This window comes from Chelonia mydas, chromosome 4, assembly GCF_015237465.2.
Source record: "Chelonia mydas isolate rCheMyd1 chromosome 4, rCheMyd1.pri.v2, whole genome shotgun sequence".
Taxonomy (NCBI): Eukaryota; Metazoa; Chordata; order Testudines; family Cheloniidae; genus Chelonia; species Chelonia mydas.
This window is the reverse complement of record NC_057852.1, coordinates 92272165-92287143: the sequence shown is the minus strand read 5'-3', so window position 1 is coordinate 92287143 and position 14979 is coordinate 92272165. Positions and strand designations below refer to the sequence as shown.

General features: G+C 42.3%; 1 protein-coding gene across 2 annotated transcripts in view; it reads right to left on the bottom strand.

Annotated features, from left to right (window-relative positions):
- NFXL1 (nuclear transcription factor, X-box binding like 1) overlaps positions 1-14979 on the bottom strand; it is an 88185-nt gene that overhangs the window by 58964 nt on the left and 14242 nt on the right. For both annotated transcript variants that reach the window (XM_037897836.2, XM_037897837.2), the window contains exons 5-11: positions 13378-13556; positions 12976-13137; positions 12721-12821; positions 11930-12044; positions 11386-11510; positions 9504-9626; positions 6912-7002 (exon numbers count right to left, since the gene is read on the bottom strand). In XM_037897836.2, coding sequence (XP_037753764.1) covers positions 6912-7002; positions 9504-9626; positions 11386-11510; positions 11930-12044; positions 12721-12821; positions 12976-13137; positions 13378-13556 — 896 coding nt within the window. The remainder of the gene's footprint in view (positions 1-6911; positions 7003-9503; positions 9627-11385; positions 11511-11929; positions 12045-12720; positions 12822-12975; positions 13138-13377; positions 13557-14979) is intronic.

Here is a 14979-nt window from a genome sequence, read left to right as displayed (position 1 = left end):
GCCATGCGCTGCTCCTGCCCTCTGCCTTGGAGCTGCTCTCCAGAGCCTCCTGCTTGCTGTGTGGGGGAGGAAGAGCATGTTTGTGTGTGTGTGTGGGGGGGGGGGGGCATGCGGGAGAGAGAATAGAGGGACTAAAGTCAGGGTGTCCCCCTCTGCCCTGTTCCTGCACCCTGCTTACCCTTCCTTCCATAGAGCAAGGGGACACACACACACGACAGGGCTCAGGACGGAGGGCGCTTCCTAGCAGCAGCTGCTGTCTCAGCTTGCTGATTATCTTAAAAGGGCAGTTTACTTAAGAGTGGGGTCAGCGTACTCAGCCCTGGTCTACACTACGAGTTTAGGTTGAATTTAGCAGCGTTAGTTCGATTTAACCCTGCACCTGTCCACACAACCAAACCTGTTTTGTCGACTTAAAGGGCTCTTAAAATCGATTTCTGTACTCCTCCCTGGCGAGGGGAGTAGCGCTAAAATCAACCTCTCTGGGTCGAATTTGGGGTAGTGTGGACACAATTCGACAGTATTGGCCTCCGGGAGCTATCCCAGAGTGCTCCATTGTGACCGCTCTGGACAGTGCTATCAACTCAGATGCACTGGCCAGATAGACAGGAAAAGGGCCAGGAACTTTTGAATTTCATTTCCTGTTTGGCCAGCATGGCGAGCTGATCAGCACAGGTGACCATGGAGTCCCAGAATTGCAAAAGAGCTCCAGCATGGACCGAACGGGAGGTACTGGATCTGATCGCCATATAGGGAGAAGAATCCGTGCAGGCAGAACTCCGTTCCAAAAGACAAAATGCCAATATATTTGCCAAAATCTCCAAGGGCATGATGGACAGAGGCTACAACAGGGACACACAGCAGTGCCGCGTGAAAGTTAAGGAGCGGAGGTAAGCCTACCAAAAACCAAAGGATGCAAACCGTCACTCCGGGTCAGAGCCCCATACATGCCGCATCTATGATGAGCTGCATGCAATTCTAGGGGAGCCCCTACCACTACCCGTGGACACCTGCAAGGGGGGAGTCTCACGCAATAGGGATGAGGATTGTGTGGATGAGGAAGATGAGGAGGAGGTGGTGGTGGTGGTTGAGGATAGTGCACAGCAGGCAAGCCGAGAATCCCTTTTCCCCAGCAGCTAGGAACTGTTCATCACCCTGGAGCCAATACCCTCCCAAGGCGTGCTCCCGGACCATGAAGCCAGAGAAGGCACCTCTGGTGAGTGTACCTTTGTAAATATAATTCAGGGTTTAAAAGCAATTATGTTTAATGATTAATTTGCTCTGAAGACTTGGGATGCATTCACAGCAAGTATAGCTACTGGAGAAGTCTGTTACGTGTCTGGGGATGGAGTGGAAATCCTCCAGGGACATCTCCATGAAGCTCTCCTGGAGGTACACTCTGTGTTAGCCTCAGGAGAGTGATATCATTCATGGTCACCTGGTTGGAATACAGGAAATTTGTTTAAGGGGACATTCAGAGGGTGCCTGTTCCTGCTGGGCTGTTTGCCTTTGGCTGAAAAGAAATCATCCCCGCTGTTAGCCACGCAGTGGGAGAAGGCCCGTTCATGGTGAGCTGTTCGTGTTCGGCCGACAGAGATCTTCCCTGATACTAGCCACACGGTTTGGGGGGGGAGGGGGGGGAGTGTGGGTGTGAAGAGATTATCCCAGAGAATTGGGGGGGGGTTCAGTTGTGCTGCACATTCACCCTAAAACAGCAGCCCCTCCTTTTAAATGGCTAACCCAACGGGCTTTGCTTGGTATGGGAAAGGAGGGCACTGCTGTTTGAAACCGTTCCATGTTATGAAGGTTGAAGAGGCTGAACCCTTTGCCTTACCATGGCTGTCTGCAAGCCTAATTCTGTTGCCCAGCCAACTGTGTGTGATGTCTCACACCAAACCGACAGGCACTCAATGTAAGAGGCAAAATGCGACCTTGTACCAAAAGCACATGTGCTATGTAATGTGAATCGCTTGATTCAGTGTGAAATAGTCTTTCCTTTGTTCTCTAAAATGTATCTTTTTAAATATTACTCTCCCCTTTTTCCTCCCACAGCTGCAAATGTTTCTACGCTCCCCCTGTAATCTCCGTCCCAGAGGCTAGCGCAGATTAAAATGTGAAAAAAACGCACTTGCAATGAAATGTACTCAGAGCTCATGCAGTTCTCCCACACTGAAAGAGCTCAGCAGAATGAGTGGAGGCAGAGTCCAGGAAAGCGTTAAATGAACGCGATGAGAGGAGGGAGGAGCGCCATGAGAGGAGACAGGATGCAATGCTGAGGCTAATGGGGGAGCAAAGTGACATGCTCAGGCATCTGGTGGAGCTGCAGGAAAGGCAGCAGGAGCACAGACCGCCGCTGCAGCCCCTGTATAACTGTCTGCCCTCCTCCCCAAGTTCCATATCCTCCTCAGCCAAACGCCCAAGAAGGTTGCGGGGGGGGGGGGGGGGGGGGGGAGGAGAAGGGGCTACGGGCACCCAGCCACTCCACCCCAGAGGATTGCCCAAGCAACAGAAGGCTGGCATTCAATAAGTTTTGAACTGTAGTGTGGCCTTGTCCTTCCCGCCTCCCCTCATCCACCACCCCACCCAGTGCTTCCCTCCTCACACCCCCCCCCCAGGCTACCTTGCGAGTTTTCCCCCTATTTGTGTGATGAATTAATAACGAATGCATGATTTTGAAACAATAATGACTTTATTGCCTCTGAAAGCGGTGATCAAAGGGGGGAGGTCGGTTGGCTTACAGGGAAGTAGAGTGAACCAAGAGGGCGGGTTTTCATCAAGGAGAAACAAACAGAACTGTCACACCGTAGCCTGGCCAGTCATGAAAAGTTTTCAAAGCTTCTCTGATGCGCAGGGCGCCCAGCTATGCTCTTCTAATCACCCTGGTGTCTGGCTGTGTGTAATCGGCCACCAGGAGATTTTCCTCAACCTCCCACCCTGCTATAAATCTCTCCCCCTTACTCTCACAGATATTGTGGAACACACAGCAACAACAATGGGAATATTGATTTCGCTGAGGTTTAACCTAGTCAGTAAACTGCACCAGCGAGCTTTTAAACATCCAAATGCACATTCTACCACCATTCTGCACTTGCTCAGCCTATAGTTGAACTGCTCCTTACTTCAGTCCAGGGTGCCTGTGTATGGCTTCATGAGCCAAGGCATTAACGGGTAGGCTGGGTCCCCAAGAATAACTATAGGCATTTCATCATCCCCATCAATAATTTTCTGGTCTGGGAAGTAAGTTCCTTCCTGCAGCTGTTCAAACAGACCAGAGCTCCTGAAGATGCAAGCGTCATGCTCCTTTCCCGGCCATCCCACGTTGATGTCGGTGAAACGTCCCTTGTGATCCACCAGTGCTTGCAGCACCATTGAAAAGTACCCCTTGCCGTTTATGTACTGGCTGTCAAGGTGGTCCGGTCCCAAGATAGGGATATGCGTTCCGTCTATTGCCCCACCAGAATTTGGGAACCCCATTGCAGCAAAGCCATCCACTATGACCTGCACATTTCCCAGAGTCACTACCCTTGATAGCAGCAGCTCAGTGATTGCATTGGCTACTTGGATCACAGCAGCCCCCACAGTAGATTTGCCCACTCCAAATTGATTCCCGACTGACTGGTAGCTGTCTGGAGTTGCAAGCTTCCACAGGGCTATCGCCACTTGCTTGTCAACTGTGAGGGCTGCTCTCATCTTGGTATTCTTGCGCTTCAGGGCAGGGGAAAGCAAGTCACAAAGTTCCATGGAAGTGCCCTTACGCATGCGAAAGTTTCGCAGCCACTGGGAATCATCCCAGACCTGCAACACTATGCGGTCCCACCAGTCTGTGCTTGTTTCCCGGGCCCAGAATCAGCGTTCCACAGCATGAACCTGCCTCATTACCACCATGATGTCCAAACTGCCAAGGCCCGTGCTTTGAGAGAAGTCTGTGTCCATGTCCTCATCACTATCGTGATCGTGCGGTCGTTGCCTCCTCACCTGCTTTTGCAGGTTCTGCACATACTGCAGGATAACGTGCGAGGTGTTTGCAATGCTCACAACAGCAGCGGTGAGCTGAGTGGGCTCCATGCTTGCTGTGGTATTGCGTCTGCAGGAGAGCAGAGCTGCAGCGGAAGCGGTGATGACGACGGATGCCACGAGAATAGATATTTATACAGAACGACAAGAGGACCTGGGAGGTGGATTCATGGCACCAGAAGAGCAGAGTTGCAGTGGAAGCTGTGGATGACGATGGTTAGCAGTCCTACTGCACTGTCTGCTGACAGCAGTACGGCATCTGTGCGGAAAAAAGGCGCGAAACGATTGTCTGCTGTTGCTTTCACGGAGGGAGGGGCGCCTGATGACATGTACCCAAAACCACCTGCGACAATCTTTTTGCCTCATCAGGCATTGGGAGCTCAACCCAGAATTCCAATGGGCAGCGGAGACTGAGGGAACTGTGGCACAGCTACCCACAGTGCAACACTCCGAAAGTTGATGCTAGCCACGGTAGTGAGGACGCACTTCGCCGACTTAATGCGCTTAGTGTGGACATACGCAATCAACTGTATAAAATAGATTTCTAAAAATCTACTTCTATAAGATTGACCTAATTTCATAGTGTAGACATACCCTCAAAGGAGCAATGCGCATCTCTCTCTCACACAGACACACACATGGTGTGTGTTTGTCTGCTGTCTCCCCTCTCTCCATTCACAGAATTATAGAATACCAGGGTTGGAAGGGACCTCAGAAGGTCATCTAGTCCAACCCCCTGCTTAAAGCAGGACCAATCCCCAATTTTTGCCCCAGATCCCAAATGGCCCCCTCAAGGATTGAACTCACAACCCTGGGTTTAGCAGGCCAATGCTCAAACCACTGAGCTCGTGCTGCCTTGTAGAGTGTAAGGCTACATTAACAACAATGAGTTAACCCTTGAGGGCTCAGCCAATTGCTAGTTCATCACTTAGCAGTAAGGCATCCCCTGGGAAATATCCGACCCTCTGACTTCACCACCTCAACCAAGGTTCACAATCATCGCGGTGTACCAGTATTAAATTGTTTGTTTAAAACTTATACTCTGTGTGTGTGCGCGCGCGGTCTTGTCTCATGAAAAAAAATTCCCTGGAACCTAACCTCCCCTATTTACATTAATTCTTATGGGGAAATTGGATTCGCTTAACATCATTTTGCTTAAAGTCGCATTTTTCAGGACCATAACTACAACGTTAAACGAGGAGTTACTGTACTTCTTTACACAACGTACAGTCAACCTGTGGATCTTGTTGCCAGGGGATGTTGTGAAGGTCAAAAGGGTAACTGCATTCAAAAAAGAACTGGATAAGTTCATGGAGGATAGGTCCATCAATGGCATCAATGGCATTAGCCAGGATCGTCAGGGACAATTCCATGCTCTGGGTGTCTCGAAGGGCAGGTCTACACTACAACTTTACATTGGCACTGCTGTAGTGGTGGTGTGTCTGGTGAAGACGCCCTATGCTGACAGGAGACAGATCTCCCATCGGCTTAATAAGTCAACCTCCACAAGAGGCAGTAGCTATATTGGAAAGAGAAATTCTCCTGTCAACATAGGGCTGTCTACATGCAGGGTTAAGGTCAGTATCACTAAGGGTTGTGGATTTTTCCCACCCCTGAGCGATGTAGTTACACTGAAGTATGTAGTGTAGACCAAGCCTACACCTTTGACTGCCAGAAGCTGAGAGTGGATAACAGGGGATGGATCACTCAATAAATAGCCCTGTTCTGTTCATTCCCTTTGAAGCATCTGGCACCAGCCACTGCCGGAAGGCAGGATGCTGGGCTGGATGGACCATTGGTCTGACCCAGTATGGCCAATCTCATGTTCCTTTGTAACTGGGATCTGGGGTTGCTGGAGGGAACTTTTCTTAGGTTCCTTTGTCATGTGTTTAGTAACTAGTTTTTATTTTTTCTAACCGGCAAAATACCAAACACACTCATCTTCTATCAATAAAAAAAAATAAAAATAAAAAATTGGAGCCCTCTAGCATAGGGTTTCTCAGCCCATGGGTCAAGAACCAAAATGGGGTCACCAGAATGTTTCAAAGGATCATGTGGCAGCTCCTTTACCATGGGGCTAGCTGGACTTGCCTCCCTGCTCCCGGCATTGCAATCTATAGGAATCCAAGCGCCACTCACATTTAGCCCACTTGTCATGACGACAGGAGTCCAGGTAGGCCAAATTTTAATGAGTAGCACTGCAACCCTATGAGCCAGATCACAATTCCACTCTCACAAGTCCAGTCAGGAGGACAGGGCCAAACCTGAGAAGCACTGCAATCCTGGAGTTTGCAATGCCTGGAGCAGAGAGCCACACCCAGCCAGCCCCACAGCACAGGAGCCGTAGGATCTGCCACTGTAGAGTGAGTGCCAGGCAGGACCCAACCCCCACTGGAGGGCAGGATCCGACCAAAACCACCCCCAGACTATTTACTGGTTCTCAACAGGCCATAAACATTTACAAATGGCTCATGAGCCCCAAAAGGTTGAAAACCACTGCATATTGTGTTTTAGAAACCACCAAACATGACCACATGAACAATATGTAGACATAACTAGGCCTCACACATTGCATATTCAATAAACACAGTTACTTTTGTAGGTTAGTTTTTCTTTCAAAGCAAAACAGTTATTATGATAGGTATTCCCTCTCAGTGGAACTCTGTCAAACAAAAGTTACCAGGTAAGAAACCCTGAGACTTGGCTGTCATTGTGCAAAATGGGAAGATCCAAATACCAGTTCCTTACTTATCCCTACCCAAAGAGGCAGACAGACATCCAGGAAAGGAAGACAATTCTTCCAGGCAGCATGGTTGGAAAAAACCCATTCTAGTGCCAACAGAAACAATATTCCAACAAAAAGGCATCAACACAACAGGAATTTTTCAGCATAGTCTTACCTCTGTGGCAAACTGAAGGACATTTGTGATTTCTACACCCTAAAGTCCGTCCGCAGAGTTGATCACAAGGTGGACAGTTTCCAGAACAACACTATAAAATAAAAAAAACATTCCACGGAACTGGCTATTTTATAATTTCCAACATGTCATCTTCTTACAATCCCATTCATATGAGACAGTAGAAGTACAGAAACTGAGCGCTTGTAATAAAAGATGACACTTTCAAATGACTTTCTAGTGTCATTTCAATACATTAGCAAGATATAGATCTTCTAATAAAAAAAGCCCACACACCTATTAAGATGAATATCTAGAATACTTTTGCACATGGCTGACTTGTGAAGTCATTTTAGACTTAATTACTGCACAGTTTGTGTGACTGATTGTCATTAGGCTGGGTCTCCCGCAGCACTCTCCAAGATCTGTTTTTCCACCATCTCTGTGCCTGCAGCATGGGAATACTGCTTACACTCCTGTGGGATTTGTGGTCCATTCACTGTGCTTATTCTCAAGTGTGTAATACTATCCGTTCTGCCCAGTACACATGTATCAAGCAGAACAAGTGAATGGACTCCAGGGTAGGAGACAGAAATCCCTCCCCCTGTGAAAGAACTGAAGAAAGAAGGAACTTGGGCTTTTTTTTTGGTCAACTGAAAGATGGCAACTCTTTGTTCTCTTCACTGTACTGAAATTTTTAAAATGCTTCAAGAGTGTGACAGTCAAAACTAAAAATCAGTTATCTTTACCTCAGTGTGACAAATCCAAATTTTTAAAAAGTAACTCAAATGAAAAAGATTTTCAAATTTTGCCTGACGGATCTCTTTTTAATTGGGATCAAATACCCAAATGTGTAATTGGTATACATTAGCTGTTCCATGTTCTCCCACCCACATCATCTTAAAAGATGTCAATACTAAAATACCTCTTCTATTTCTGAAATATTTACTTTTAACATTTAGAGGATAAGTAGTCAAAGGTAGGAAAAGGGCCCAAAGGAACTGGAACTCCCTGCTAACTACAACATTTCTTGTTCGTCTTTAGAGAAAGAAGAGAATTACTAGGTCACCTAGTCTACCCCACTGAAAATTCAAGATTGCTCCTTACAATACATTTACTTGTGCTTTGTCTAGTCTAGTTTTTAAAACTGAACTGCAGAGCTGAAAAATGTCCGTACCTTCGTCATTTATGATGCATATAGATAATCTTAAAATTTTTCTTTTACTTTGAGGAATGAAGGTTGTTTGTCTTTTACATTAGAAGTAAAGACTCAGCATCTCATCTCCTCTTCGTTGGGAGAACGAAGGAAGGGGAAGGCTGCAACTCAGATGACAACTTTTTGTGACATTATTCTGGTCCTTCAAAAAAAGAGGAATTAACCCCTGATATTTCAAGTGTTAGAAAAAAGTTTTGAAGTGTCTGAGGCAGCCTTTGTATAGTATACAGTAGCAGTGCAGACAGTAATTTTGCTCAGCAGACCATCTTTAAAATAAGTGTGCTTGAAATAAAAAAAACAAACACCAGTTTGTAGACTCTTCGAGTCAGAAACTCCACCTTCCTATGTTTGTCTAACACCTCACAGATTCTGGATACTACAATACTACTACTAAGACTGCTGAAAAGAAACCCATAAACCAAAATCAAGCCAGAAATTCACCCACACAACTCAAAACACATAGTCAATCTGGTCATTTTCGTTAAAAATGACTGGTTGGGTCACTGAGATTTCTGAGGACATCTGATAGGCAAGCTACCAAAAAAGGGAGGTGGGGAGGATATTATTTCTATTAACATTTAGAAGCAGATTTTCTAAGTCACAAAAGGTAGTTAAGGCACTGAAGTCCCAATGAAAGCAAAAGCTGATCTACTTGGCGACTAGCTCCCTTAAAGCTGAGTAAGCTGCAAAATCTACTAGGTACCCTCTAAAGACAACTTGCCAACAAATTAGCCCCTCAGGTCAACAAGAGACACTTTTTGCAAAGGCTATAGATGTTCTGAGACTTTTGAACAACTTTACTGTCAATTTAAACCTTAAAAAACATATGCTGAAATAGAAGGGGAAAGTTATTTCAGAAAAATGGAGATAGTTAATATCAAAAGAAAAGGAGTACTTGTGGCACCTTAGAGACTAACCAATTTATTTGAGCATGAGCTTTCGTGAGCTACAGCTCACTTCATCGGATGCATCCGATGAAGTGAGCTGTAGCTCACGAAAGCTCATGCTCAAATAAATTGGTTAGTCTCTAAGGTGCCACAAGTACTCCTTTTCTTTTTGCGAATACAGACTAACACGGCTGTTACTCTGAAAAATATCAAAATATATTCCCAGCAGCATAGCTAAAGCAACCTGTGTTCTTCGGTTTTGGAATTTGCCACAGAAACTACCCTATGCTGCAGATTGAGCTTTTATTTATTAATTAGCTAGCCCTTACAGTTGAAAGAAAGCCTTCCAAATGTAAAACAAAGGTATGTTGATGCAATGCTACATTTGTACAACAAGAATATAAAATTGGACCAAAAACTGAAAAAGAGCCACATTTAGAACTTTAATGATTGCTGTGTAAGTGTACTGTTAATACACATTTTAACACTCACCTTTCTCTTACATTGGTGCTTCTGGCAATCACGAATTTTTGTACACTTTGTCTCACACAGATACGGTTTATGACACGGCATGCGTTTAGTATGCTTTCCACAACGACACTGCTTTTCAACTTCCTGGGGTGGGGGGGGAGGGGAGAAAATGACGACACATTATAGTTGGAAGTTAAAAAGAGTTTTCTACTAAGAACCATAAGGCAAACTGACTAATTTTATTACAGTATCACCCAGAGACTGCATTGTGTTAGGCACCATAGAAACATATAAGGACACTGTCTCTGCTCAGCTTACAACCCAAAAAGAAATGACTCAAAGGTGTGGGGAAAGGGGATACAAATATATACAGTTTATGAATAAATTAAATAAGCAAGCTTATCTGACCCTCTTTCCAACTACCATACATTAGCTAGTATCCCACAGGCACTGTAGCTGAGATTATCTGAAGGCGATAATGGAAAGAGGATGGGGAGTAACCTTAAAGATCAATTGAGAGAGCATTTCATACATAAAAGGACAGAGTGAAAGACCCCAGCACCCAAACAGAGGATATAATCCCAACAGATTCTTTCCTGATGCCACGACTTTTAAGCTTAATTCAAGGAATGCAATTCAACATAATCATCTATGACTAAGAGGGAGAACTGAATATTCTTTAAAAACCACAATGTGGGCCTTATGGTCTCTAGTTGTAGCAAAATGCCATGCATAGAACTATGGCACTGAGCTCAATACACAAATCACTTCCATGCTCTCTGAACTGCAGTGCTGCACACACACATCAAGGGAGGGTAAATTAGTCCCTTGGAATGCCCTCAACTCATGTGCTTCTGCTAGACCAGAAGCAACATCAAGTGGCTCTGAGTGAGCCATGTCCAATTAGCCTTATCATAGACAGTACAGTTGTTGGGAAGGCATGCCTTCAATGGCAAGTTGGAGGGAAACCTCCTTCCAAATTGCCATAAAGTGTTTTCAAGCCAGCTTATCACTAGAATTCTAAACGGAACCACAGATCTCCAGGTTGTGCCAAAAATAAAAGGGGCAACGAACATACATCTTAGGTACTTATATAGCCTCCATTACTATAGTATCTGAGCACCTCACAATCTTTTCATGTATTCATTCTCACAAGCCTCCAGGGTAATACTATTATTCACAATTTACAGATAGGAAATTGAGGCAGACAGACTAAGTGTCTTGCATAAAGTCTGTGGTGGAGAAGGGAACTGAACCTGGGTCCCTAGTACTCAAGCCAATGCCCTAACCACTAGACAGTCCTTCCTCTCGGTCATGTTAATTAAAAACTTTACCTATTATGAATAGCTAGTTTTAAAAAAAATTCATTTTATTAACTTGTCTTTTATGCAGCTTGTTTTTCACATTTAACTCAGCTTGGACTAAATAAATAAGAAGTCAGTTTGACTTCTACATTCTCATGCCTTGGGAAAAATTTTATTTGGGTTAACACCCTCCCAGGGAATGCCTAAAAAAAGAATTCAATAGTGGAAACTTACAAAAAATAAAGCCTTTTTGCCACCCACATATTTTAAAATTTTGGCCTAAAAAAGTTCTCAGCATCACTTTAGCAATGTTAGTAGCCTATATTCCTTTTCTTATGGTGGAAGATGGGCATTACCCACACAGGACTTCCAGTTAAGTTTGCTCAACTACCAGTTCAAACTTGCCTTTAACATGGTCTTTAGAAACTGGTTAGGTCAGACAGGGTGTAATGCATTTTTCTGAACACATTTACCCCAAGAATCTTGTCTTAGATGGATGCTTTTAGTGACAGATATGCCAGATTCTTAGGAGGCAAAAAACCTTTATTAGAGTTACAAAGTATTTAAAAGCCACATGCTGGAAGAGATTAAAAACTAACCTGTCTACAAATTTCACAGGGACCTCGATGACAACGCTGCGAACACCTATGGATTCCACATTCAAGAACTTTGTCACAACTATCTCCACAAGTAGGTACATCTTCCGTACAAGGCAAAAAAAACACTAAAAGAAAAAAGATAGCACATGTACTAAAGAACACACACAAAGATACATCTAGATACGCAGTTGACAATTTGACTTGTATTTTCTAGCTTCACCCTCTCATTTTTAAAGAAACTCTACAGAAAATATATACAAATATATTGAATTAAGTTAGTACCTCTATCATAAAATCATAGTTTAAGTAATATCAAACTTGTAAAGAATCAAGCAAGAAAGTTACATAAAACTTGCAGCTTTCATTGCTTATTGGAACCTGCTAAGTAACTGCACTGCAGAAGTAAGTCGTTGACAATCACTACCGTAAAAAACATTTATAAACCTGAGCTACAACATTCTCCTGTAAATTCATACTAGTTGGGGAATGTTTGAATCCTATTACAGCAAACAGATGTGCCTCAATGAGAGAAAAAAAACCTTACTTGATTTCTCACATGGACAGGGCCTCTTCCCAGATCGAGGACATTCGCCACAGGGACCAGAGTGACAAACTTGTTCACATGTGTGATTACCACAAGGCAAAGTTCTCCCACATACCTTAAAGAAAAAATAAAACTATAATACCTCAACAGCTGACAGTGAGCAATTTAACAAGATAAAAGGACACAAAACCCAATGGGATTGTGAAGGAGAAGGGAGTTTTTCCCCTGAGCTTTGAAAGTAGACTTAAGCTACAAATTAAAATCAGAGCTTCTGCATTGTCTTATGAGAGCGCTCATCTTTTGCTTTCCTTCAATTTAAGGTTTTTACGATCTACAGTGTCAGTTGTAGCTCTGAGCCACAAATATTGAATCATTCTTAGAAAATTGATTAAGTTTTTCATAGTTGCTATTAGTAAATAAACAAAGCACTAAAGCACATACTAAGCTGTGTTTCATACTTGTTTAAGATGGCAACAGAAGTTTCTCTCAAAAGAATCTAAAAGTTACTCAAAATGATGGGGACTGAAAGTAAAGTTTACTACCGTCATAAGCAAGCAGAATTCCAACATAGTCAAAAAAGCTGTGAATACTAATGTCAAAAGTGAATTGGACCCATGTAATGTATCCGTCTTCATGACCGCTGCCTAGATTTGCGTGTGTATGTTTAAAAACACGTACCTTAAAAATTAAATAATAAACTCTTAACAGGTAATACTTTTCAATTTTCCAGTATAGGAAGTAGCCCGTTTTCTTTAAGATAAAGACAATACAAAAAGACTTCTGAAACATACCTGCTCACACTGCCAAAATGGACATGCACAAAGTCTTTCTGCTATTTGTCTACCACAGACACACCTTTGTTTACTGACTCGTGGGCAAGACTGACAATCTCCTAAAAATAAGTGATTAATATAGATTTAATTGTGAGGTGACAGAGGGAGAAGAATTACAATAATTTTTTCCTTTTAATTAGTTCATACAGGCAAGCTTCAACTCTTAGTAACTAATGCAAAACTACTCTGAACAATTAAGAAGATCAGGTCTACCTGGGTGACAAGGGTTCTCACAATTGTGCTGTCCACATGGCAGTTTTCGACCACATGGCAGCTGACATGACCATTCTTTAGTACTGCACCTTCTCGGCACTGGTTTAGCCTTCTTACAGTAACAGGCTATTGTGACCATCTTTGGGCAAGGAGGACAAGGACCTGAGAATGGTTAAAAGGAAACAAAATTAACATTTCATCACTAGCTCCATAACTCATTTTATTCTCCTTTCATTAGTGTTCAATAACTTTTACTTATAACTTTTAATAATGCAATTTCCCACAAATATTCACTCTCTCCTATTTATTAAAGTTTTAAGTCCAGTGTCATAATTGATTTTAAGCATGATAGTTTTCATGACTAATTGTGAACAGTTAATCAATAGCATAGAAGGGACTTACCCGGGTGACAGAGCAGTAGACACTTATGTCCACATGGAGGTCTAAATTCCCTCTCACATACTTGGCCACATGAGTGAGGTACCAGCCATGGGTCCAACTCTGGATCTTCTACCTTCCCACAGTAGCAGTAGTATCTAGTGGGAGTTTCAGAACGTTTGTACTCAAACCTACATTTTGGACTGATATGGGCAAGAAAAGAAAAAGGACACTTTTACTAATTCTGTTCGGCAAAGCAACACAGACGTTATCAACTACACAGATTTTTGTCCACCCTGAAAAAAAGCTGTATGATTTTTTTTTAAAAGTCATACAATCATTTTATTTAAATTTTTTTTATTTTGATATTTAAATTTTGTTTAAAAAATAAAGCTGTTTAAAATATAAGTGTAATATAAAATACGTTAAGGCCTAAATTTATAATCTCTTAAAACATTTAAATAAAAAAAAATATGATGAAATTAGCTTCTATCAGAAACTTTATATAGAAAAGCAGCCTTTGACTCAAAGTATCAGAGAAAACACATCTAACATTTGAGGTTAAGCTTTACAAATATGGCACAACAGGTCAGCCTAAGTAACTTAGGAGCCTGTCTCATTTCAGGAATTTACAGTCCAGTCACTTCCATTTAGGCATATTTGAAAAAATCTTCCCAGGCTAAACAGAAATAATCAGTTTTATTAACGGAACTGAGTGCTTAACTATAGTCAATAAATTCATACAGTTGTAAATGTGAAATATATTTTCATAAGCATATGTATCCAAAAAATATTTAAGCTTTTGTTTAATAAAAATAAAATGTTATATGCTGTTGTGTGTTTAAATTCCAGTTACCACCCTAATGCTGCTTGATACAAATCATGAGCCAAAAGTTAATAAAGCAATAAGTCATTCACTATTTTCTAACATACCAAAATGTACAATGAAGAATCTGAAAGTATTAAACTATGTAACTGCTTAAATAGATGTATATAGTTATAGTGTACCCTCCTAGGTAGCAAAAAGATGTGTGAAATATAGTGTAAAGGCTCTATTTAATTGTAAATCAATGTGTTGACCTATTGAGGTCCCTTCCAGTCCTACACTTCTATGATTCTATGTTTTAATGGTTATGTTACCCAATGAGAACACACCTTTCTTTAGAAGATAATTGAAGTACAAATGGAAAAGTTGATTAAAATCAATTATTCAAATTGAGGCTTTCTACTTGCTGATTTAAAATCAACCCACACTGCTTTTCTACAACTCTTTTAGTTAATGATATAGTTAAATTTATAATACACCAGGGTGGCTGCTACATACTAATTTTTAAATGCACAATTTCACTATGACAAATTCTTCAGGCTCCCAGCTCCAAAATACCTTTTCCATGAACAAGTGTAAAACTTGAGAGCATTTAGTATACCAAACCTTGAGAATAATATTTTACACCTCAAGTAATATCCAAATACTACAATTTTATTCCAAAACAGTACCTGTAACAAAATTATTACTTCCTCTGCATAGGACCACAAATAGTGACATTAAAAACTGGGAACTCTTACTGGACTAGACTCCTAAGATATTCAAATAAAAACTTAGTGATGCTAATACATTAAAAATAT